We start from the raw sequence: 23,587 nt of genomic DNA on the forward strand, positions 1-23,587 counted from the left end.
GGGGCAGCCCCTCCCCTCCCCTCCCCTCCCCTCCTCCTCCCCCGGCGCGTGCATGGCGGGGGGTGGTCTCCCGCGCGTGCCCGTGCCCGTGCCCGTCCCCGTCCCGCCTGCCGGTGTAGTCACACTTTCGCTTACTTGACCCCGCCTCCTTTCCTGTCCACCATTCTGAGACTGCGCAGAAGCTTGGGCGCATGCTCAGTACGGTCAAATGAAGCTCGTCGTCCAGTAAGAGAAACTGTTACTGCGCCTGACTCCCGGCATCGTCAGAGTCGCGCCTGCGCAGTGAGACCCTGCACACGCTTTCCGGAGCGACGAAAGGTACGCCTCGGTGGGATAGACTCACGCAACACAGCCTCCCTTCCGAGTCCCGTCCTTACCCAAGGGGTCCGCCAAGGAGAGGCGCTCTGGCCGCCGCCTCGCTGTCCGGGCAGCGCGCCGGCGCCCAGCTGCTGCGGGACGTGGCGGACGCCCCTTGTGCGCAGGTGCGGAGCCTCCGAGCGCCGCCAGGCCCTCCCTTCCGTGTTCCGGAGTGGGGGGTGCAGAGCAGCAGCGGGTCGCCCCAACCGGGGTGGGGGCCTCCAGCAGGGAAGCAGCCGCCGCAGCAGCTCGGGTGGCTCCTCTCTCTCGCCCGCCAGCCCGCCCCACAAGAGTCGCGCTGCCTGCAGGCTGGCCACTCGTCAGGTAGAGCTGCGTGCAGGAGTGTAGCTAAAGTTGAGCAGATGGGTTCAAAGAGCGGCCCCCTCCCAGGACCACCCCTCCCTATTTTCTTCATTGCCCCCCTCACTCTGAGGGGCCACCAGGGAGGGGGGCAAAAACGGCCACTCCCCACTAGCTACGCCTCTGGCGGTGAGGGTAGCAGTGTGGGGGAGGCCCTCTGGCAGGGGGGGCCTCTCGCTCTCACTCTCTCTCCTCCTCTTCCTTGCAGGGGCGGCAGCCATGGAGAAGCTGGGGATGAGCTTCGGCGGCAGCAGCAGCAGCGGGGGCCCAAGCAAGAGGGCGCTGCTGCTGGAGACGGTGGAGGTGCAGAAGCAGCAGCTGCAGCAGTACCAGGTGCGCCTGCGGGACGTGGTGCGGGCCTACAAGAGCCTGCTGGCCGAGAAGGAGGCGCTGGAGGCCAGCCTGAAGGCCCTCTCAGCCTGGCACCAGCCGGCAGGCAGCCCCCCGGACCCCACCACCAGCAGCAGCAGCAGCAACGAGGACAGGAGCTCCGTCCAGAGCGAGGACAGCCTGCCGGGGGCAGCTGCTGCCACCACCCCCACCACCACCAGGGAGGGGGACCCGACGGTGGGGCTCGAGGAGCAGGAGGAGCAGCAGCAGCGGGAGGGGGCGCAGAGGTCCCCGGGGCCCGAGGAGCCGGGTGGGAGCTCAGAGAGCGGCTTCAGCTCCGGCAGCAGCGGGGCAGAGCCGCCTGGCAGCGAGGCCGACAGGTGCAGGGTCCTGCAGGTGCAGCTGGCCACCCTGACTGGCGCCTTGGCCACCGTGGCCCAGGAGAAGTCCCGCATGGAGGCCTCCTACCAGGCGGACAAGAAGAAGCTGAAGCAGGAGATGGAGGAGGCCGGCAGGAAGACCGAGGAAGAGCGGAGCCACCTGGAGGCTGAGCTGAAGGACCTGCGGGGGCAGCTGGCGGAGACCAAGGCCCGCCTCATTGCCCAGCAGCACGACCGGGCCCAGGAGCAGAGCGACCATGCCGTCATGCTGCGGGAGCTCCAGAGGCTGCTGCAGAGCGAGAGGGGCCTGCGGCAGGAGGCGGAGCTGGCCCTGGAGGAGACCCGCGAGGCCCTGGCTGGGAAAACGTGCGTGGCTGAGCGTGTGGAAGGCTACGAGCGCCAAGCTAGGCGGCTGGCGGAGGAAGTGGAGCAGCTGAAGAGGGAGCTCCAGGCCGTGCAGGAAGAGAGCAACAGGCCGGACCCGCAGCTGCAGGAGCTGCAGAGCGAGATGGCCAGCCTCAAAAGCCACTTCCAGTCACAGCTGCAGCAGGAAGTGAGAAAGGTAGTCCTCGGCTTCTCCGCTGGGGAGGTGGGGGGTCACTCAGCGCCGAAAGCAGAACAGAACTGCAGTGTGCAAGGCTCTGGCGCTCTGGATTAATGTCCAAAGGGCCACAGAGAACGGCGTCTACTTTGCATGCCAGAGGTCCCAGCTTCAGTCAGTGGCAGCCTCTCCAGGTAGGACTGGGACAGACCCATCTGACCCTGGAGAGCCACTACCAGGCAGTGTAGAGAGTCCTGAGTCTGTATAAAGCCACTTCCTGCGTAATCTGTAATAAGAATATCATGGAATTCGAGGCGGTGGAGAAATGGAAGACGGAAATGTTCAAGGGATGGAGAGCAGGATTTACTTTCCTGTTGTGGAAAAATAAAGTTGGGTCTCTTAGGTATGACAATGGGCGATCAGAGGGATTTTGAAAAGTTATACTGCGTGGGAGTTTGTGAGAGAGAGAGATACTGTAGAGTTTTCTTCACCACACGAACAATAGGAATGGAGGTGAGTTGTTATCTCTGCCTCTCTCTCAAATGCCAAACCTCTCTATCAGTTGGGTTCCTTTCAGATTAACTGCTCAGGAGACTTGATGTGCTTGACCGCAAGGACAGAATCGGTATCCCAAAATCCCGTTAGTCCTTGATCACCGTCCCCCAAATGTGGCCACACCATACATTTGTATAAGAGCACTCCTCCAATACTGGCAGTTTCATTTGCATTCCTTTTCCCTGCCAAGGAATTGGCCTTTCTCACTCCCACTGGTGGACAGAGAGGACACTTTCAGGAAGTTGTCCTTCATGAACCCCAAGATCTCTTTCTAGGTCAGTCACGGACAGCTCTGACCCATCAGCTGAGAAGTGAGGTGTCCCCTCACCCCCAGTCTGTGTTGCTTTGCGCTGATTTATGTTAAGCCTTGTTTGCCATTTTGTTGTCCAACAATCCAGTTGGAAAAGACCTTTTGGAAGCACTTCTTGGTTCACCTGGGTTTTCACCCATGGTCCTTTAGTGTCGTCCACAAAGTTGGGCCTCTCCTCACCGCTGATGGTTTACTTCTAGTGGACAAAATATATTACAGGCTTTGTCCGATCACCTGTGCCACCTTTCTTGGCATGATAAGATCCAGCTGTGGAGTTTTCAAGGCTGGCTGGTTTGTGTCATATAAATATAGAGATTTGTGAGGCTATCGGCAAAGTTGCAGATAGAAAATGATCTACCTTGTATGGATGGTGAGTCCCTGGGTTTCCCTTTGGCTGGACTTCTGCCCCAGACAATAGAGTTCCTTTTCCCTTTGGGAAGGATGGGGGTCCTGTGCAGTCTTGTCATGATTGGTTCCTTGTCTCTCCCCCCACCCCTCCAGACTGCTCAAGCAGAAGAGCATGTCCAGATGGAAGAACAGCGGGTGGCCAGTTTGGAGGCCCAGATTTCAGAAGTGTCGGAGCTTCTGGGCACCTACGAGAAGGCCAAACAAAAGGACCAGCTGACGATCCAGAAGCTGAAGGACCGTGTGGTCCAGCTGGATCTTGAGAACAAGACTCTGGCCATTGCTGCTTCTGGCCGGTCCCCCATGGACGTTCCGATTGAAGAAAGCCACCTAGATGTCAACGTCCTGAAGGATAAGATGGAGAAGCTGAGGGGGCTGTTGCAGGTGGCAGCTAAGCACAATCGGTCTCCCCCGGACATGGAGGCCTTCTGCACAGTGGAGCTGCCAAAAGGCATGGAGATGGGGGATGGCGAGAAGGCCACCGCTGCATACTATAAGCAGGAGCTGAAGCAGCTGAAGGAGGAGTTTGAAAGGTACAAGCTGAGGGCTCAGGTGGTCCTCAAAAACAAGTCTGCAAAGGACGGGAACCTGGCCAAGGAGCTGGAGGACACACAGGAGCAGCTGGTGGAGCTGAAGGAGAAATATGTCTCCCTTCGGCTTTCCTGTGAGGAAGCTGAGAAGCAGCACCAGGAGGAGAGGGAGGCCAAGAAGCAAGAGCTGTCCCACCTCCAGCAGCTCCACAGGCAGGAGCTGGAGAGGAGCCAGCTGGACTACAGAGAGAAGGTCCTCCAGTTGGAGGGAGAGGTCCACAAGCAGCGGGACCGAGCGCTAGCCATGCTGGCGGACAAGGACCGGGAGCTGGAGCAGCTCAGGGCTCTGGCCCTGCCTCGCGGGCTCCAGGGACCCAAGCAGGGCCTTGGGCCAGCTTCTGCAGCCGGAGGTGCAGCTGGTGGCAGTGGCAGCCACGGCTTAGCGGACGAAGGGTCTCTGGAGAGCTTGACCCAGGCTCTGTGGCTCAGCAGCCCCAGCGAGCCCGCCTTCCTCCTCTACACAGAGCAGCTGGCGCGGAAGGAGGTGGAAGTCTCGGCCTTGAAGAGGCAGAAGCACAAGCTGGAGGCGGAAGTCCGCCAGTGCCAGGAGAGGCTGCTGGAGGAGGGTGAGAAGCACAGGGAAGAGGTGTCTGCGCTCCAGGGCCACATTCAGAAGAACTTCAGGGACCAGAGCAGGGAGGGAGCCAACCTAGAGTACCTCAAGAACATCTTCTACCGGTTTTTAACCTTGCCGGACTTGCTGGGTCGGCAGCAGACACTGACGGCTATGCTGACCATCCTGCACTTCAGCCCGGAGGAAAAACAGGCTGTTCTGAGACACCCGGGGGGCGGGGGGGGCGGCAGCTGGTGGCATTCTGGGAAGAGGTGAACGGCAGCAGAGGGGCAGTGCCTGGAGAAGGAGTGTGGCTGTCCGTGTGTCAGGCGAGAATGCCTCCTCCTGCCCAGCACTTCAAGGAAGCCTGGCTGCAGGGCGGGTTTCACTGCTGCTGTTGCTGGGAGCGAGCGGAGATCTTGACTGCCCTCCCTTCAGGAGGCCTGTGCCGCCCCACCCCTCCACCATTATGGAATGGGGAAATGCGGTGGGCTTTGGGGTCCCCCCCCGAAGCATCAAACAAGCTTGTGTGTTTTGCAAATAAAAGAGCGAGAGCAGAGAGTCCTTGCTGCCAAGGCACAATCCGGAGCTTTGGGGCACGGGGTGGGGTGCCCTGTGGGGGAGGGGGCTGCTGCAAAGGTGGCGGGGGGATGTGCAGCCTCCTCTGAGCCACAGAGACTGCTCCCGGGGGTGGGGGGAGGCTGGCGTGCTGCCCGGCCACTCTGCCTCCAGCAGCCTCTGCCCTCTGCCCTGCTGATCTGGCCGGTCCTTGCCTGCCTGGGACGGGGCTGCATCACCCCCATGCTCTGCTCCGGCGGGATGCGCCTCTCACCAGCTGTGCGGCTCTTTGTGGGTGCCTGGCAGGGCAGTGGCGGGGATGGGGGGCCTCTCCGGCCAGAGGCGGGCTGGTTTTGCTCTGCCACGCGGGGCCAGGGCCTTGCCAGGCAGCGTCTGGACGCAGCGCCTCTTCCGCCAGTCCCGGTCTGCTGCCACACACAGGGGCATCTGTGGGTCCGTCTGGTGCCGGCTGTCGATGAGTCAGGCCTGGCAGGAAAGGCAGACCCTTCCCTGCGGCCTCCCGGGCAGCAAGCAGAGCTCCTGGACGTCCAAGAGAGGGATTTGGAAAGCCTCCCAAAGTGGGGGAGTGTGAAAAGATGGCCCACCAGCCTCTTGCCTGGGGTTCTGAAACGTCCATGGTCCACTGTCAATGCACCCAAGTCTCCTGCTTGGTGCGCCTTCCAGCGACGCTGTGCTGAGAAATGTCCTCCTGCGAACCCCGCTAGATGCCTCTCCCCGGGGCTGCCGGACAGTTCCCGAAGCAGAGGTTTGCGTAGGGTGCCGGTTGTCTGCCCAGCTCCCTGCCGCTCAGCACACACGGACACCGGGCAGTTCTTGTGGGCTTCCCCGAAGGCATCAGCAGCAGGGCTGTGCGGGGAGTCGGCCCTCCCTGGTCCTGGGAGGCTCCGAGTAGGGAGGAGGCACCCCCAGGCCTCCTTCCCGGCCTGCTGGGGGTCCCCCTCCTGACTGCTCTCGACCGTCCCACCTCTGGCCTTCCTTGTTTCAACGGGAGGCTTAGCCATAGAGTTGGGAGGAGGCCTCCCGTTCCCACCCCCTGCTTAGCGGGACGGGGAGCTGCTCCCGTGCCCTGGGCGGAGAGGGCTGTCCCTTGCAAAGGCTCCCTTGAAAAAGCCCCAGTGGGGAAGAGTTCCTCAGTGGTTCAAGGGCTTCTGTCTTGGACGCCCAGTCCTTTTCGCTGGAGGAAGCCCTGCCTGGCCATTGGCTGATCTGCATGACCTCCTCGAATGTCCAGGGAGGTCACTCCTAGGATCTTGACTGGGCCACCAGCTGTGAGGGAGCTGAAAGGAGAGTCTGGCTCGGAGCAAACTGGAGGGGTAGGGTTAGGGGTTAGGGTTAGGCCCGTCAATTGGAGCCCGAGACGGAGCCTCCCCTTCGCCTGCAGGGACAGAGTAAACGATTTGCTGCCCGTAGGCAGCCAGGGATTTGCCACCCCTGGGGGCGAGGGGGGGCGGGGGCGGCCGCCACAGCAGCTGCGGGGGGAGTGAGGAGAAAGTTCCCCCTCTTACCTTATTTTATTTTATTTTAAAGGCTGCTGTGCGGTGGGATGAGGGCAGCCAGAGCTTCCAGCTCTCCCTCCTGCCTCCCCAATGACTGCATGGCTGGTCTGCAGCCTGTTTCGGGCCCCTCTGTGCGCATGTGCGCGCACACACACACACACACACGTACGTTCAGAGAAGCTGGGAAGAGCTCTCGCCGCTCCCCCCCTCCCGCCACACAGTGGTGTTTTTTAAAAAATAAAAGGGGGACCTTCCCCTCACCTCCCCCCCCCGCACCCTTGCCCCCCCCGGAGGGGTGGCAAAACTTGCAGGCCCTCAGATATTAGGCAAGTGCCTCCTTTGCTTCTCCGTTAAGCCGGCCCTGCTCGCCTAGCCAGAAGAGGCCTCTCTGCTCCAGCTGCCCCTGGACAGCAGCAGCCCCTGCCCAAGGAAGCCCCTCACCCGGCCCCGGCATCAGGGCCCGCATCTGTGCGTGGGGCCTTCGTTTGTGAGCCGCCTGGAGCTCCATTCAGACAGGGGGGGCCGAAACCTTCCCCGTCAAGAGCCGGGCTCTTCCTCGTCATCAGGAAGGGGTGTCCTTGGCCGGCAGTAGGGTGGGTTGGGTGTCTGCCTGATGGGGCGGGAGGAGAGGCCGGGCAACTGGCCCAGTCCTGGGGGGGGCCACCTGGAGGGTGGTTCTTGGGGGCTTCTGGAGGGCGCTGCTGCTGCTGCTGCTGCTGCTGGCTCCTCTGGATCTCTTCCCTCGCTCGGATCTGGCTCCAAGGAGAGCGGCAGCAGGTGTGCCCAGCGGCTCCGGTGCTTCCTGCCCTACATCTTGGCCTGGTAGGTGCAGCTTGAGGCCTGGCCGAGGGGTGGGTGGGGGTGAGGAGTTGCCAGTGACTGCTGCCCTGCTTGGCCAGGTCTTGTACTGCCGGGCGCTGGGTTGGTGCCACCAGAGCGGCAGCACCCGCCCGCTCCCCCTGGAGGCGGAGGGCCGGGCTGGCCGAAGCCCCTGGCGTGGGCCCCGGATCGCCTGCTACTTCCAACTGGTCTTCTTGGCCTGCTGGATGCCAGGTGGTGGTGGGGGGGCTCACGCTCCCCTGCAGCAGCAGCAGCGGGCCGGCCACTGGCTGGGGGTGGGGGAGACCACCAGAGAGAAGGCCGCCTTGAGGAGGGGTCTCGCCTTCTGCATGTGGGGCTGCTGCTGCTGCTGCCAGTGTTGGAGCCATGCGCCCTGCAAGGGGGCGGCCCTGTGGGGTGATGGGCCTCTCCTCTCCTCTCCAGCTTTCCTCCTTGGACTCCTCTCTTTCACCAGCCTCCAGCCTGCCTCCTTCTTCCCCCTCCATGTGGCAATGGTGAGTGATGTGTGCTTGTGACATGCTGAACGGGGGGGGGGGCAGCGTAGTGCCGGCAGCAAGCGGGGAGCGGCCGCCTCCTCCTCCTCCTCCAGAGAGACCCTCTTGGGCCAGCGCCCCCCACCCCAGGGAGCTGAGAGGTAGCAGTAGCCCAGCATGCTTGTTCCCCGGCTGGGTGGCGCTGCCCTCTGACCGTGTGTGTCCCCCCCCCCCCGGAGAGAGTGGTGCTCTCCTGCCTTTCCGTCCCTCCCGTCCCCTGGCCGAGCTCCGGGCCCCTCTGGCAGCCTGCAGATCCCCAGACAGACTGAGACACCAACCTGCTCGGATTCTTTCATATTTTTATTCCGCCCGTTGAGGGGACTATTTGAGGCCGCTCACAATTGCTCAAGAAGAGCGAAGGCCTCTCGACTTGCTTGATCTGATGTGCGGTGAGTCAGTCGCTGCAGGCGAGGGGAAGAGGCTCTCCAGCAAGGGGGGAGCAAGCAGTCAGGCTGTGGGTCAGGGGGGCGGGAAGGCTGCAGGGCTGGGCCCCTGGAGGAGAGAGCCGCCCCCTGCCCGCCACGCAAGCGCTGCCAGCCTCAGGCCCTGAGCGTCTCCTTGCAAGGCTTCCTCCACAGCCTGGTGTACTGCTGGCTGCGAGGCAACTTCCGCCAGGCGGTCACAGGGGAGCGCCTGCCCCTCCACTGCCCCCCAGGCCTCAGAGCTTCCACGAGGAGTCCTGGGCAGGGGCCAGGGAGTCCTGGAGGAGCCAGCGGGCAGGGCCAGGAGGGGCCGCTGGTGCCACCGCCCCGCCAAGCAGTGGAGGAGCCCCCTTGCTGGAAGGGAGGCAGAGGCGCCCGGCGAGAACCAAGGAGCAGCCCTCTGGGACTCCCTCCGAGGGGCTGGTAGCCCCATCTCTCTCTCTCTCTCAGCCCATTGCAAGAGGCTAGGAGGCAGCCAGCCTATCCGATGTCTGCGCCCCAGCCGGAGCTCAGGCGACACGCCAGCAATGAATCCATCCCAAGGTCAGGAAAGTGATTTTACTAGGTTGCTTTTAGGGACACGAGTCGTCACGCAACAGCAGAGACATGCACGGGGGGGGGGGGGATTTCAGGCGGAGCAGCCGCTGCCTGCCGCTCTCCCCTCGGATGGGGCCACAGGGAGACCCCAAGCCAGGCAGCCCCACTCCTCTCCTCTCCTCCTGGGTGCGGGAGAGCAGCAGCAGCGGCAGCGGCGCGCCCAGAGGGGCTGTCAGTCCACCAGCCAGAGGGCTCCCCGTGGGGGGGGGGCAGAGCCAGGGGGCCCCCCTCCGGGCCAGCCCTGCGGCTCAGGGGCTCCCTCCTAGGAGCACAGGACCGCCTGGAGGTCCGGGGGCAGCGCTCCCATGAGGGTGGCAACGTCCCGGGCCACGCGCTGCAGCGGCTCCTCCTTCACGGGGAGGTGGCGGCACTGGGCCCGCACCTGCAAGGGAAGGCAGAGCAAGTGGCGCCTGACTCTCACAGTCCGCCTGGAAGAGCTCGGGCTGGTCAGGACCGCGCCTGCATGGATGGCTTCCCCAGAAGACGTGTGGGCAGCAGCTCAAGTCGCCTCCCAGAAGGGCCGCTCTCAGGCAGTCCTGGGGGAGGGACCATGCCTTGCTGCAGGTGCCCCCTGCAGCAAGCAGCACCCCTTTTAGCCCCACGGCAGGGTCACCGACCCACTCGAGCTCCTACACGTGGGTCAAGCAACTCTTGTGGAGGCAAGAGCCCTCCTTTTCGCCCCCCTACTTATGGAGGTGCATTGGAGAAGGCTGCCCTGTTTGCAGACAGAGCCTGGAGGGCCCCCCCCCCACCATGGGGGCCAATGCTATGGCCACCTCCTCCTCCTCCTCCATGCATGGGGGCCAGGAGCCTCCCGAGGCGGCTTACCAGCTTCTCCCGAAGCTTCAGCACCAGGTCAACCACCTCCACCTCCGACTTGTCCTTCAGCCAGAGCCTGATGTTCTGCAGAAAAAGCAGCCCACTCAGAGGGGGAGCTGCCCCCCCCAATCCAGCCCTGGGGTGCAGCAAGGCTGACGGCCGCTCCAAAGCCTGACCTCCTGACCTTGCAGGCCCCGGCCAGCCCCTCCCCCACCCACTCTGCCAGGTGTGGGCAACACCACAAGCCCGGCGCTCTGTGAGAGGATGAGGCAACCTCGGGGTGGGGGGGTGGGGGGGCTGCAGGTATAGGCATGGACACCCCCCAATACCCACCGCCTCAGAGATGGCCTCCAAGTGCAGGGCCTCCAGCTTGTGCGTCATCTCCTGCTGCCTCTGGCGATACCAGCCGTCAAAGTTGGGTGACCGGAAGAACTGCCTGTGGAGGGAGGGAGGGAGGGAGAGGCCAGGTTTTTCTAGCGCCCCCCACCCCCCCACCCCAAAGCCAGAGACTGAAATATCCGGGGTGGGGAGGTTTCCAAGGCACTTGCTCACTCAGAATGACCCATGGAATTATTATTATTTATTAATAGATTTCTGACTGCCTCACCTAGCTGGCTGTAGGCGGTCCACAAGTATAAAACCAAACTCCTCATTAAAACAAAATTAAAACCCCTTTGAAATCATCTCAGGACTCACTAAAGGCCAGGCTTTGGTGAGATGGTTTTCTTGTTCTTCTTACATTGTCTATCCCGCGCTTCCTCCAAGGAGCCCAGAGCGGCATCCTCCATACTTAAGCTTCTCCTCACAACCACCCTGTGAAGTAGGCGAGGCTGAGAGAGAAGGGGCTGGCCCAGAGGTTCTCGGGCTCTCTTCAAGGCCGCTGGAACCCGCGAGCCTCTCCGAGCCACCGGGAGGGAGCAGAGTCCAGAGCCCGGGAGCAGCACAGAGAAGGCCCGATCCCAAGGGGCAGCCAGGTGGCCTCTCCCGATGGGCTGGTGGGTGGCGTGCCCTGGGGACCCTGTGGCAGAGGGCGAGGGGAGAGCTGGGCTGGTGGTCGCCAGCAGGACGTGTCCCCTTGGCTAAGCAGGGTCTGCCCTGGTTGCATTTGAAGGGGAGGCCAGAAGTGTGAGCAGCCCTGGAAGAGGTCCCCCCCCCGCCCAGGGGATGGAGCCACCACTCTGGGAAGAGCATCGAGGTGCCCAGTCCCCTCCCTGGCAGCAGCCTCTCCAAGATCGGGCCGAGAGAGCTTCCTGCCTGCCACCCGGGAGAAGCCACTGCCAGTCTGTGAAGACAAGACTGAGCTGGATAGACCCAGGGTCTGACTCCGTAGAGGGCAGCTTCCTCTGTTCCTATGCTCTCCTCTCAGGTCACCCAGTCCTAAGCGGTTTAGGGCTTTAAAGCCCTTTACTTTTTATATTTTTACTTTGTTGTAAACCACCCAGAGATGTAAGTTTGGGGCAGTATTAAAATGTGTTAAATAAAATAAAGGGATTTTGCCCAAACATAGCAGCCAGTGCAGCTGCTTTCATATGGTCTCTCCAAGAAGCCCCCGAGACCACGATCAAGGCAGCCCCACGCACAGCACACTGCGGTAATCAAGCCAAGAAGTTACCAGTGAGAGCACCACATCCTGGGCCCATTCTCTCCAAGGAACAGACCCGGCTGTTGCATCAGCCTGAGCCGACAGAAAGCACTGCTGGCCGTCGCTTCCACGCGAGACGCCAGGGGGAGGCCTGGGTGCAGAAGCCCTGCCAGGCTGCCTACCTGTTCCTTGGGGGGGGGGGGGGAGCGCGGCCCTATCCAGAACAGGATGTTCTACCCCACCCCTCGCACCATGACCCCTCATCACAAGCCCCTCCACCTGGTTTGGATCCAGCTGCCGTCTATATCCCTCATCCCATTACTGCCTCAAGGCAGGCACTGAGGGGAGCGCTGCCATTGCCTGAGGAGGAGGACATCGTGGAGAAAGAGAGCCGAGAGTCATCAGCACGTTGAGAACACCCTGCTCCAAGTCCCCTGATGATCTCGCCCAGCGGTCTCATGTAGGCGTTAAAAAGCAACGAGGAATGCTCTGCAAGCCACACTTCTGGCTTCCCGCACATGACTTTTTCAGAACGCCATCTATGCAATCTGAAGATGTTTTATGTCAGACAATCACATCTCCAATCCCGGCGACTACAGACAAAGTTAATGTTGTGTCTTTTAAACGGTAAAGGTGAAATAGGACTTTTCTGAGGTTTTTCTTCAGAAAGGTAAAACTGTTTATTTTATGTCAACAAGGATTAGGGGAATGGATTTGGAATGCAATGGCCAGTCCAGAAGTGCCCTCAAATACCCGCCCAGCCTGGCAGGGAAGAGCTGCATTTGGAAGACTGCGTACAGTTCTGGCCACTGGATCTGAACAAGGAGGTCAACCCAAATGTCCAGGGGGGCTGGGTCACCTCCCCCGTGGGGGCCTGTGTCTCTTGGAAAGGGAGACGCCATCCTTGAGGCTCAGCAGCACACTCTGAACCATGAGGAGGGGGTCTGTTTCCCCCCTTGGGGCACCATCATCCTCCCAGTCTGAAAGATGCCCTTGGCCAGTGGATTGTGGGGTACCAATAACCACCCTCCGTGAGGCAGCACGAGGCAGACCTCGCCCCCGCCAGGAACTCGACTGCCGGGACATGTCTAGGAAGGGCCTGGGCAGGACCCTCCCATCCATCACCAGCTTCTGAGGCCCCAGAGCCAGGCACGGGAAGAAGCCAGAGGCCCAAGGCTGGCCAGGGCTTCCAGGGGGCCACCCGAGTGTCAGGCGTGGCGTGAGGGGCCTCGGGTCCAAATGCCCCCCCCCCCCCCCGCCACAAGGCTGTCTGGGCAGTGTTGGGCCAGTCACTCTCCCTCTCTCAGCCTCACCTCCCGGCCCGGAGAATGAACCCAGCCACCCCGTCGTCCCTCCTTTCCTTGGCTCCGTCTCAGGCCTCCGCAATACGACGTCCGGCCTGTGGGCGCCCTACCTGGAGACCTTTCGCCCGAAGCCCACGTTCTTCAGGGAGAGGAGAGCTGGCCGGGTGGTAACCAGCACGGACGGTCCCCTTGGCTGAGCAGGGCCCACCCCGGAGGCATGTCCATGGGAGAGGCCCTCGCTCAGTGGAAGCGCACACCTGCCTGCTTGTGTGCGCAGAGGGCTCCAAGTCCCCTCCCTGGCGGCGGCAGCAGCGGCCTCTCCAAGATGGGGCGGAGCGAGACTCCTGCCTGCCTGCCTGCCACCTCGGAGGGGGTGCTGCCAGTCTGGGTCGACAGCCTGGAGGCGCCGCTCCCCATCCAGGAGCTGGCCCCCCTCTTCGGAAGCCCCTCTCGCCGGCCGCTCACCTGTACAGGCCCACCCAGTCCCCCTTCAGCACACAGGTGAGCTGGGGCCCAGCGTGGTCCAGCGTCTTGAGGAAGTCCTCCTGATGGAAGGGGCGGATCTGAGGGGGGTTCTGGGGGCAGAGAGAAGGGAGGCGTGGGGCAGCCGGGCCCTACGTGCCAGTCCTGCCCAGGGCAGATTCAGCCCAGCACCAGCGCCCCAGACACGAGGGCCGGGAGTCCCCACAGAGGCCCGCGAGGAAAGCCAAGCGCCTGCCTGCCCGCCCGCCCCGGCACGGCAGTTCTCTCGGCCCAGAGGAACTCCCCAAAGGCCTGAGCGGCAGCGGTGAGCAGCGGCAGAAGAGCCCAGAGCCTGGGGGCGGAAGAGAGGCCACCCCGCACCCCTGCTGGCCACGGGAGCCCCTACCTTCCAGGGGGTGATGGCCCTCTGCAGAGGCATCAGGCTCGCCATGTAGTGCTCCTGGGGGAGGAGAGGGAGGGTCAGAGCCAAGCCGGAGGCCCCCCCCCCACTTCCCAAGCGTATGCTGGGGCGGGGGGCGCTCCGCAGGGGCCCCCAGGCAAGAGCAGCCCAGAGCTCCACAGGCAGGGCAGGGGCCCAGAGCGGGGGCTCCTCCTGGGGCCCGGAGCTGCCGCCACCGCCGCCGCCGACTCACCAGGGGGATGATGAAACTCTGGGTGAGCTCCAGGAAGTGGCGTCTCAGCAGGGCACTCTGGGCCTCGGAGGGGCGCTTCTTGTGGATGCCCTAAGGGTTGCGGGCAGCAGGGCTGGGGTCACTGGGTGGCGCTCCGCCCCCTCCACCCCCCCCGACTACACTCCGCACGGCCGTGGGGGGCAGCAGCTGCCAACTGGCACGGGGCAGGGGCCCTGGGGGCGAGGGGCCCCGCCAGGGCTCCAGGGAGAAGGGCTAAGGCGCTTCTGCCCGGAGACTGGGCTGGCGGCCTCTCGGCAGGGCCCCACAGCCACCCCCCGTCCCTCCGGGGCCCGGAGGCAGTGCCCACCCCGGTCTCCCGCCTGGGGCAGGATCCTCCCCGGCAGACCCCGCTGCAAGCAGAGCCCCGAGCCAGCCCTCTGGGCAAGGATCCCTGGGCCAGGGGAGCCCAGCAGGCCTGAAGGGGAGCCCGGGGCTGCTGCCAGCTGAGAGCCGGCCCGCCAGCCAGGCGCGCAGACTCACCTTGAGCAGCCTCTTGATCAGGCCCTTGTCCTTGTGCAGGAAGGTCTTGTAGGCCGTGTAGAGCCCTGGAGGCGAGGCCAGGAGGAGGAGGCGTGAGAGGCGCCTTCCCCAAACACAGGGAGGGAGCGCCAGCCGCGGCGGCCCCAGGCAGGCCGAGTGGGGCCACCGGAGGCGCCACTGCAGAGCATGTGTGGGGAGGGGAGGGCCAGGGCCCTCCCCCACTCACGGGGAGGAGGAGGAGGAGCAGCATTCAGGGCCCAGCCTGCCCACCCCCCTCCCTGGGGGCTCTTGCCTGGCTTGGTGTCCAACGTCTTCAGCTTGGTGAGCTTCTTCAACTTGACCTGCTTGGGCAAGTCTCCTGTGGGAAGACGGCAACCCTTTTGCTGGGTCAGCTTGGCTGCCCCCCCCGCCCCCCCCCCCGCTTGCAAGAGGAGAATCCGCAGCCCAGCCAGGACTTGGGCAGCTGCCACGCACCGCCCCCCCCCACATGCCTTCCCTTGGGGTGGGTGAGTCCCGGGAGCCCCCCACCGCCTCCTCCTCTGGGCAAACAGGAGCCCCCCGCACCTCCCCCGCCACTGGCTTCCTGCAAGAGCCCCCCCGCCCCCCAGCAGTGTTACCAGCCATCTTGAGCTCCCCGAGACGCAGGACATGGGGCCAGTGCTGCAGCGTCTTGATAAAAAAGGGGTTGGTGACCCCCAGGATGACGTTTGGCCTGCGGAGGAAGAAGAGGGCAGAGAGGGAGTCCTCAGCCGGCCGCCCCGCCCCAAGCCCCGCCCCGGGCCCCCAGGGGAGACTCACGGGGCCTGGGTCCGCGTCGTGTACTCGCGGAACTCGCTGTCGTGGATGGTGAAGTAGGGCCGGTAGTCACAGCAGTACTTCAGAGGAGCCAGGCAGCTGGAAGAAGAGGGCCCGGGGCCCGTGAGGAGGAGGAGGAGGAGGAGGAGGAGGAGGCGGCGGCCCCGGAGGGAGGACCCCCGCCGGCTGGCTGTGCCAGAGGGGCTCACAGCGGCTCTCCTGGAGCCAGGATGCTGGCTGGGGCAAGAGCAGCCCGGGGCCAAGAGGCCGTTACCTGGTCAGGGCCAGAACCATTTCGGAGGAGACGGACGGCGAGGGGGCCATGACCACGACGGGCTCCCCCAGCAGCATCAGCTCCCACAACATCTGCATATGGATGAGTACCGGCTGGAAGCACCTGCCACAAGGCCAGAGGCTGGGCTGATGGGCTGGGCCACCTGGCAGCCTTCTCGCCACACGTAGACCCCGCCCCCCGTCCAGGTGTGTGTGGGGGGCAATACAGACAAATGGCCAGTTCCCAGTGCCAGCCTGGACGGGGCAAGAGGACACCAACGCAAGGCCTTGCTGGACACTGCCCCACAGAGCAGGGTGGCTTTGAGGTTGGGCCCCCTACCCGGGCAGAGGCGGAGGCGTGGGCCAGGGAGCTCCCAGGACCGGCAGGCCAAGGAAGGGCTGGCTCTGCCCGAGGGGCCAACTCCCCACAGCCGGCAGGAGAAGAGCCGCCAGAAGGCCGCTCTCTGGGAGGCAGAGGCAGCCCCCCCGCCCCCCCTCCTTGAGGCAGGCGGCTCACCTGAAGAGGTCCAGCTCGTGGGCGCTGGGGAGGGCGAGGGGGGCTGGCCGGAGGCTCTGAGGAGCAAGGAGAGGGGAGCCGTCAGCAGGCCCCGGTCTGCCGCACCCCAGCCCCTCCGCCTGCAGGCACGGGCGTTGGGTGCTGGACAAGTCACCCCTGCCTCAAGGGGCCCGAGGGGCAGCCAGGAAGCCTGCTGGGGGCCTGGCCCGGCCCCACCCCAGACACAGACAAACAGCCTTGCCTGTCTCTGTGGGTCACACGGGGTCGGCCGGGCAAACTTGCCACCGCCAGGAAGAGGAGCGGGAAGCAAGTCCAGTCGCCACTGGCAGGGCCGTCCCGCTGCGGGGAGGGGGGCTTCTGGGGGGGGGGCTTTCCCTGGGCCTGGCGCCCCCGCTGCCGCCCTCTCCAGCACACGCCAAGCCAGGAGGGGGAGCGGCTGCTGTGGCTGGGGACGGGAAGGCGGCCTCCTCACCTCTTGATTCAGCGGCTTGGCAGGGCTGGAGCCCGGCTTGTCCACCCGGGAAGGGATTCTCACCTGCAGGACAAACAGCCAGACACGGAGCACGGGGGTCTCCTTGCCCAAGGAGGCAGCGGCCCTGGGGGGCGCCCAGCCCCGCCTCCTGGGGGCACATGGGGAGGGGAGCAGCCCGCCAGCTACCTGAATGACGATGCCCATCACCGGCAGGTTCAGGGTCTGACCAGGCACAGGTGGGGGCCACTGGTCAATCTCACTGCACACTGGAAGAGGCAAAGAAGCCGTGAGGGGGAGGTCTGTCTGTGTGTCTGTGTGTGTGCGGGGGGGGGGGAGGGAGCCCTCCCGGGAGCCTCAGCTCACCCCCCCGCCCTGTCACACGCCACCCCACACCTTCAAGGGCAAGATGATGGGCCCCAGGAGGAACTGCGGGCCAGCTGAAGCCAACAGCCACCCCGGCTGTCTCTCCTGGGTTTGCCCCAAGGTCCCCACAGGCCAAGCTGCAGCCCGGCCACTTGCCGGCCCAGACAGAGAGGCCCGTCCAGCAGCAGCAGCCTTGGCTACTGGCAAAGAAAGCAAGAGCAGAGCTTGCCACCGGCAACACCAGCGGCCATGGCCTCTCGTACGGACAGCCCTGCTGCGGGATCAGGCCCCTCCAGCCCAGCATCCGGTTCCGCACAGTGGCCCCCGCTCTGGGGAGCCCGCAGGCCAAGAGCGGGGAGGACGCCCTCCCTCCTGCTGTGACTCCCCTGCAACAGGTCCTCAGAGGCACCCGCATTCCCCACTTGGCCCCCCTACTCTGGAGAGATCCTTGTGGAGCTCCTCCCAATCCGTTCTGGATTTCGCTCCCCGGAAGAGTTTGGTATCCCCTGCCCATCTGGCCACCTCGCTGCTTACCCCTCCTTCTAGATCACTGATGATCTCCGCGAGGAGGTGGAGATGGCGCTTCTGACCAACGGCCTGGTGAGCTGCCTGGTGGCCAAGCTGCTCCCTGGGAGGCCTCCCAGCCGCCAGCTGGGGCCACTCCGGCAACACCGCTGCCCACCTGGCTGGCTTTGCGCCAAGGTGGGCTCAGACAGGAGAGCCCCGTACAGATGCCAGCCCAGCGTGCCCCCCCCTCCTGTGTCCAGCAGGCAGTGCCCCTTGACCACTGCCCTCTGCAGACGTCCGCAAGCTGCATCAGCAGCTGAACGCCGCTGTCCCGGCATGTGGGGCTGGCTGGGCAGGACTCTGCAGTCAGGCAAAGCTCGAAGACGGGCTGCAGAGGGCAGCCAAAATGACCCAAAGCTGGGGCGCCTCCCTATGAGCCAAGGGGGCTTTCCAGGACCAGACGGGACACATTCCAGAACCACCTTCTGGAGTTGGCCACCACAAGAAGTAAAGCGGGCAACGCTGTAGGTGGTTTCAGAGGAGAACGAGGTTGATCTTCCGTCAATCTGTCCATCAAGAGCTCTCAGTCATGACAGCTAAAAGGAGCCTCCAGGTTCAGGGGCAGTCGAATGCTGGAGCCCAGTTGCTGGGGGAAGGCGACTGCTCCGAATCCTAGCAGCAGGGGAGCAGGGGCGGGGGGCGGGGCGGGGGGCGGGGCGGGGCCTTCACCTGCTGTTGCTGGTGGGCTTCCCTCTGGGCATCTGGTGGGCCACGGTGGGGAAGAGGGCAAGGTAGCCCCTCCTGGGCCTGGCCCAGCAGCCAGGCACTCCAGGCAGCCTTTCTGGGCCCCACGCGGTGCCCCAGCGGGGCTTTTCTCAGCCGCAAGGGTGCCCAGAGGCCAGCTCTCACCTGCCTCCAGACACGGGTCCAGCTTATCAAAGTATTCAGGTGCAATGAGCTGAAGCAGCGACTGGAAGAGAGTCACGTAGGGCAGGCGAGAGATCAGGACGAGAGACTGAAAGAGAGCAGCAAGCCCCCCCCTCAGCACGGGCCTCTGCGGGCCACCTGCCCGGTTGCGGTAAGGCCACTGTGGGCCACTGAAGCAGCAGCCCCTTGGCCTCGCCCCCCGGCCCGGCTTCCTGCCAGCAGATGCTCCGGCCACATCTAACCCGGCGGTCTCCTCCAGCCCCCTGGCCCCTACAAGCCACCTGCCTCCAGGGCAGGATGCTGATTCGGCCTCGCAGTGGCTTTGCTGTATCCTTTCTATTCCGCTGCTCTATGGCCGCAATCGAGATGGGCTGCTTGCTCCTTTCTCTTTGTTCACTGCCCCCAGAAGCTGAAGGGTGGCAGAGACGTCCTTCTGGTGGTAGGCAAGCAGTTGGCATTCACTGGCCCCACGGCAGTCCCTGGCCCTTCCGCTAGTCATGATTAACCTTTCCCATTCATTTCGTTGGTGCTCTCTCTTGGTCCCCGAGAACAAAGGATTTGGGAAGAGGCACGCTCTTGGCACCGGAGCCCCCTCACTCCCGGCAGGGGCCGATGATGCAGCTACGGCCAAGCCGCCCCCCCGCCCCCCCGCTATCCTCTGGCAGAGCTCCGAGTGGCTCTCCCTCCTCTGCTCATCTCCAGGCCAGGCTTTGGGATGGGAGGCTCTGCAAACAGGCTGCCCGTAGGAAGAAGGCAAGACCGTTGCCTCTCGGGGCCGGCCAGCTTCCAAGCTGCCCTGGACAGACTGACAGCAGGGAGGGTGAGAAAACCTCTCCTCTCTGCAGCTTCGCAACAGAGGGAGCTGCCCGATACTCAGCATCGCCTCCATGGAGGGGCAGCCACGTCTCCTGGGCGGGAGGAGAGTGGTCTCCTACCTGGAGAGGCCGCCAGGGAGGGAATCGGGGCCCTGGGACCCCCATCCCACCGTGCTCCCGTGGAGAAACGCAGAGGAGACCACTCCGGCGTGCTCCCACCAGCCCTGCTTCCTGCTCTGAGCCTCCAGCTGGCCGTTCTGCAGCCGAGCTGGGCTTTGGGAGCAACTTGGGCAGAGCCCGGAAGGTCCTGTCTTCTCTCGCACGGGATGGCCAGGTGCGCGGCACTCCTCTCCTCTGCAGCCCGGTGGCGTTTCTCCTCGGGAACTGCTTTCCCACAAGACACAGGCGGGCAGGCCCGAGGGGTGCCCAGCTGCCCCGCCTGCTCCCCTCGCAGCCACCCATGCCGGCAAGAGCGGGGCGAGAAAGCAAACCAGCTGCTCGGGGTGGCCCTCGCTCACCTAGCCAGCCTGCCTTGCGGCCTCTGCCAGGCAAGCGACCCTGTGCCGGGTGGGGGGGCTCATTCTGGCCACCGACTCCGTCTCTGCTCTGCCGGAGAAGCAGCCGAGCGAGAGCAGAGTCTGGGGCCCATTCCGGTCCGGGAAGCCCCCTGCAGGCGGCGAGAGGCCTGAGGAGAAGAGGAAGCCGCCTGCCCCCGAGGCGCCCCCCCCCGCAGCTGCTGGGCTCAGCGGGAGGGGGCCCCAGGGCCTCCTCACAGGAAGCACTTGGGGCCCGCAGGCAGAAGCCGCCGAGGAGCAGAGGCTTCTGGGCCGCCCCCCCCCCCCCGCCACTCACCTTCTGGAAATAGCCTCTTTTGACAGAGCTGTCCTTGACTTGCCGGAAGTAGACGTAGCCCAAGTAGTGGGCCGGCTCCCGCTGCACGTGTGGGACAAAACAGACGCCTCTGAGGGGCTCCCTTTGGGCAGGCAGCGCAGCTTGCCCCACAGAGACGCCCCCTCCAGGGCTCGCTTCCTCTGGCGGAGGAACCACCGCCTGGCCGGCCAGCCCCCCCCCCCCGCAGCTGAGCTTGCCTGTCGCAGACAAGGAGCGCCCCCTGTAGGCAGCACCGCTCCTGGGGGGGGCCCTCATCTCCCCCCCCCATCTCCGGTCCTGACTCTGCCCCCTGCCCCCCCCGGGCAGCCGCTCTGAGGGAGGCCGTTAAGAGGCAGTCCGGCCAGATCCGGCGGAGGGGAGGGCCGCTCCCACCTGCGCAGGGCCCCGGCAAGCCCCGCCCTGCCCCCCAACCCGGCAAGCGCAGCCAGGGACCTGCAAGGAGACCGGGGCTTCCCCCGCGTAGTGAACGTCCTCCTCCAAGGGAGGCCTCCGCTGCCCTCCGGACTGGCGGAAGCGGAAGCTGAACTGGGTGTCTCCAAGGGCCCCTGCAGGCAGAGGGGGGGAAGAAGGGAGGGCGTTGGCGGCACGGAGGGGGGCAGAGCAGGGAGGCCCGCCGCCTGGGGCCTCGCAGGTGCCCCCCAGCTGAGGGAGCCTTGGCCCCGCAACCCCCGCGTGCAGCCCGCCCTCCGGAGCCCGAGCCCCAGGCGCTGGCCACGGCAGAGCAGCCCCCTCCACCCCGACTCACCCACCTGAATACGAGTCTGGGAAGGACAAGTAGCAGATGCTGGTTTTCTGGAAAGCAAGAAGACGCCTTGCTCGTGAGAGCCGCAAGCGGGCAGGGGAAGAGCGGCGGGGGGGGCGGGGGCGCTACCTCTTTCTCCGTCAGCACGTAATCCCGGGGATACACCAGCTGCAAGAGAGGACCAAGAGAGGTCTGGGGTTGGAAGGGAGCTTGGGGGCCGTCCGGCTCAGCCCACTGGCTCAGGGCTTCCCGTCGCCAGGCCTGGGGGCCAGTGGCAGCCCCCCCCCAAGCACAGCTCCCGCGGTGGTGCTCACTGGGCCGGTGTGACGCTCCAGCCCAGCCCTCCGGGCACCATGTGCAGGGAGGGAGAGGGAGCCCCTGGAGCCCCCGGGCACAGCCCTTCCCAAGTGCAGCCCTGGCCAGGCAGCAGCAGGGTGGGAGACGGCTCTGGCCTTGAAGGCCTTTTGCCAAAGCTGAAGGGGAAAAGGGGAGAGCACAGAGCTCCGGCCGCCCATTCTCTGCCGGGAAGCCTCCAGGCAAGGAGAGCCCAGCCCATCACTGCAAATGGGCAGACTGGCTAGTCCCGTGCCTCAAAGCTCTCACCGTCAGGAGGCTCTTCTTGGCCCAGGTCTCGTCTATGCCTATTTCCTGGGCATTCCAGCCCTTTGCTTTCAGTCCTGTCCTCTGGAGCAAGCGAGAAATGGTCTGCTCCATCTCCTACATCAGCCCTCCAGGCACTCAACTCTCCTCCTCCTCCTCTGACTTCTCCTCTCCAGACTCAGCAGACTCAGCTAGCTCAGCCACTCCTCGCAGGACTCGGTTTCCAGACCCTTAGAACATGCACACATCAGAACAGCCTTGCGGGATCAGGCACAGGGCCCATCGAGTCCAGCCTCCTGTTTCACACAGTGGCCCACAGGTAAGAGGTGAGGGCATGGCCTCTCTCTTTCTGCTCCTGCTCCCTTGCAATGGGTATTTAGAGGCATTGTGCCTCTGAGGCTGGAGGTGGCCGGTCGTCACCAGACTAATAGCCATTGATAGACCTGTGCTCCAGGAGTGTGTCCAAGCCCCTTTTAAAACCACCCAGGCTAGTGGCCATCACCACATCCTGTGGCAGAGAATTCCACAAGTGCATTAAGCGTTGTGTGAAAAAGTACTTCTGTTTGTGGGTCCTAGACCTCCCGGCAATCAATTTCATGGGATGACCCCTGGTTGTAGTGTTATGGGAGAGGGAGAAGAATTTCTCTCTCTCCACTTTCTCCACGCCATGCATGATTTTATAGACTTCTATCATGTCTCCCCGCAGTCGTATTTTTTTCTAAACTAAAAAGCCCCAGGTGTTGTAGTCTTGCCTCATAAGGAAGGTGCTCTAGGCCCCTGGTCATCTCGGTTGCCCTCTTCTTTACCTTCTCCAGTTCTACAAGGTCCTTTTTAAGATGTGGTGACCAGAACTGTATGCAGTACTCCCAAGTGTGGTCGCACCATCGTTTTGTATAAGGGCATTATAATATTAGCCGTTTTATTTTCAATCTCCTTCCTAATGATCCCTAGCATGGAATTGGCCTTTTTCACAGCTGCCGCACATTGAGTCGACACTTCCAACCAGCTGCCCAGCACCACCACCCCAAGATCCCTCTCCTGGCCCGTCACCGACAGCTCAGATCCCATCAGCGTAGACTTGAAGCTGGGGGTTTTCGCCCCAGGGTGCCTCACTTGACACTTGCCAACACTGAACCGCATTTGCCACTTTGTCACCGGCTCCCCCAGTTGGGAGAGATCCCTTTGGAGCTGCTCACAATCTGCTTCGCTGCTGGCCGCTACTTCTAGATCATGTAGGCGCAAGTGAAGGCGCACCGGCCCCAGGAGAGACCCCCGCGGGGCCCCCACTTCCTGCTCCCCCCCCCGCTGGGGAGGAACGGCCCCTCCTCCTCCTCCTCCTCCTCCTCCTCCTCCCAGCAGCTGCAGCAGCGGAGTGACAGCGGGAGGGAGGAGGGCGGGCGGGCGGGCGTGCCGCGGGGCCCCCTTCAGCTCCTGCCTGGGGGCTCCCCAAGGGCGGCATCTGCTGGGGGGGCCACTGTGCGAAGCAGGAGGCCGGCCTGGAGGGGCCTCCCCGAGGGCCCTGATCCCGCAGCGGGGCTGTTCTGCTGCTGCCGCCCAGAGACTGGCGGCTGGCTCGGGGTCCGCGCACCCACCTCCATGGCCTGCCCCAGCTCCAGGTCGAAGGTGACGGCGCAGACGCACTCCAGCCACGCCGACAGCCGGCCCCAGCGCGGACCCTCCGGCCCGCCGGCCGCCGCCATCCCCCTCCCCCGCCGCCGAGCAGGCCCCGCCCCCTCCGCCATAGAGGCCCTGAGCCTAGAGCGCCGGCGCCGCCTCCTCCTTCCGGCCCGGCCCCCGCGCGCCCCCTGGAGGCCGAGGGAGGTGGGCTCCCCTCCCCCTCAGGAGTCCCGACACTCTCGTGAGTCCGGGCGCAGCAATAGGGTGGCGGCGAGTTCCTAAGGCCTCGGAAGCAGAGGGCGCGCGGACCCACAACCGCCCTGCTAGGTAGGCCGGTTGGCCAGGCGCATGCGCGCGCCCGGCACGGAGCCCCTCCCTTCCCTCGCCGCCATTTTGGAGCCGGAGAGGTGAAGCCCCCTGAGCAGCCCCCTCCCCGCGCTGTCGGTGAGGAGCCCGGGGGGGAGGGGGCCCCGGGTGGAGGTCCGCTCTCCTTCCCTCCCCCCCCGGGAGCCGCCCGCCCCGTGACGAGGGGCCCAGGTAGACTGCTCCTGGGCCTGGAGCTCCGCGACCCCCCCTCCTCCCCCTTGGGAGGCCGGGCCTCGGGCTCTCGAGGAGCCTCTCCTCCTCCTCCTCCTCCTCCTCCCTGGCCCGCGCTGAGGAGGCTCCTCCGGGCCCCTGGCTGCTCATGGCCCGGCGGGGGCGGCTGAGAGGCGGCGCCCCCCCCCGAGGCCCACCAGGGCGACCTCCCCCCGCCTGGCGGCTCGGCCCGCGCTCTGGAGGCCGCCCGCCGCCCCGGTGGGCGCCGTGGTGCTGGCTGCCCGGAGCGGCCAGGCTGGCGCCTCCTCCCAGGGCTGCTGGCCTGGGCGAGGGGCTGGGCAGGG

General features: G+C 64.7%; 3 protein-coding genes across 21 annotated transcripts in view; 2 read left to right on the top strand and 1 right to left on the bottom strand.

Annotated features, from left to right (window-relative positions):
- Positions 1–9: 9 nt before the first annotated feature.
- GCC1 (GRIP and coiled-coil domain containing 1) lies at positions 10–4,942 on the top strand. 3 transcript variants are annotated; one of them, XM_053257098.1, is made up of 3 exons: positions 10–318; positions 926–1,989; positions 3,335–4,942. In XM_053257098.1, exons 2-3 carry the CDS (start codon positions 937–939, stop codon positions 4,655–4,657), a joined length of 2,376 nt encoding a protein of 791 aa, XP_053113073.1. In that variant the 5' UTR covers positions 10–318; positions 926–936; the 3' UTR covers positions 4,658–4,942. The 3 variants fall into 3 exon arrangements, with proteins under 3 accessions (XP_053113073.1, XP_053113072.1, XP_053113071.1); XM_053257097.1 differs by lacking the exon at positions 10–318 and adding an exon at positions 325–482; XM_053257096.1 differs by lacking the exon at positions 10–318 and adding an exon at positions 491–681.
- Positions 4,943–8,111: 3,169 nt separating this feature from the next.
- DENND6B (DENN domain containing 6B) lies at positions 8,112–22,814 on the bottom strand. 2 transcript variants are annotated; one of them, XM_053257251.1, is made up of 21 exons: positions 22,682–22,807; positions 21,093–21,319; positions 20,619–20,657; positions 20,497–20,539; positions 20,180–20,292; positions 19,709–19,789; positions 18,024–18,129; positions 16,431–16,510; positions 16,245–16,307; positions 15,773–15,828; positions 15,257–15,379; positions 14,986–15,081; positions 14,805–14,899; positions 14,480–14,545; positions 14,188–14,252; positions 13,669–13,758; positions 13,422–13,475; positions 13,019–13,128; positions 10,001–10,103; positions 9,677–9,751; positions 8,112–9,230 (listed from the first exon to the last, which is right to left on the bottom strand). In XM_053257251.1, the coding sequence occupies exons 2-21, from the start codon at positions 21,201–21,203 to the stop codon at positions 9,111–9,113; spliced, it is 1,689 nt and encodes a 562-aa protein (XP_053113226.1). In that variant the 5' UTR covers positions 21,204–21,319; positions 22,682–22,807; the 3' UTR covers positions 8,112–9,110. The 2 variants fall into 2 exon arrangements, with proteins under 2 accessions (XP_053113226.1, XP_053113227.1); XM_053257252.1 differs by lacking the exon at positions 21,093–21,319 and having other exon boundaries at positions 22,682–22,814.
- A 64-nt stretch (positions 22,815–22,878) lies between these two features.
- The window catches only part of PPP6R2 (protein phosphatase 6 regulatory subunit 2), a 155,174-nt gene continuing 154,465 nt past the window's right edge, over positions 22,879–23,587 (top strand). For 11 of the 16 annotated variants that reach the window (XR_008308873.1, XR_008308874.1, XR_008308876.1 and 8 more), the window contains exon 1: positions 22,880–23,033. The gene's annotated coding sequence lies outside the window, so the exon portion shown is untranslated. Of the gene's footprint in view, positions 23,034–23,070; positions 23,244–23,587 lie in introns of those variants that run through there. The other 5 variants (XR_008308880.1, XR_008308878.1, XR_008308875.1 and 2 more) reach the window with 5 other exon arrangements.

Source organism: Hemicordylus capensis, chromosome 5, assembly GCF_027244095.1.
Source record: "Hemicordylus capensis ecotype Gifberg chromosome 5, rHemCap1.1.pri, whole genome shotgun sequence".
Lineage (NCBI taxonomy): Eukaryota > Metazoa > Chordata > Lepidosauria > Squamata > Cordylidae > Hemicordylus > Hemicordylus capensis.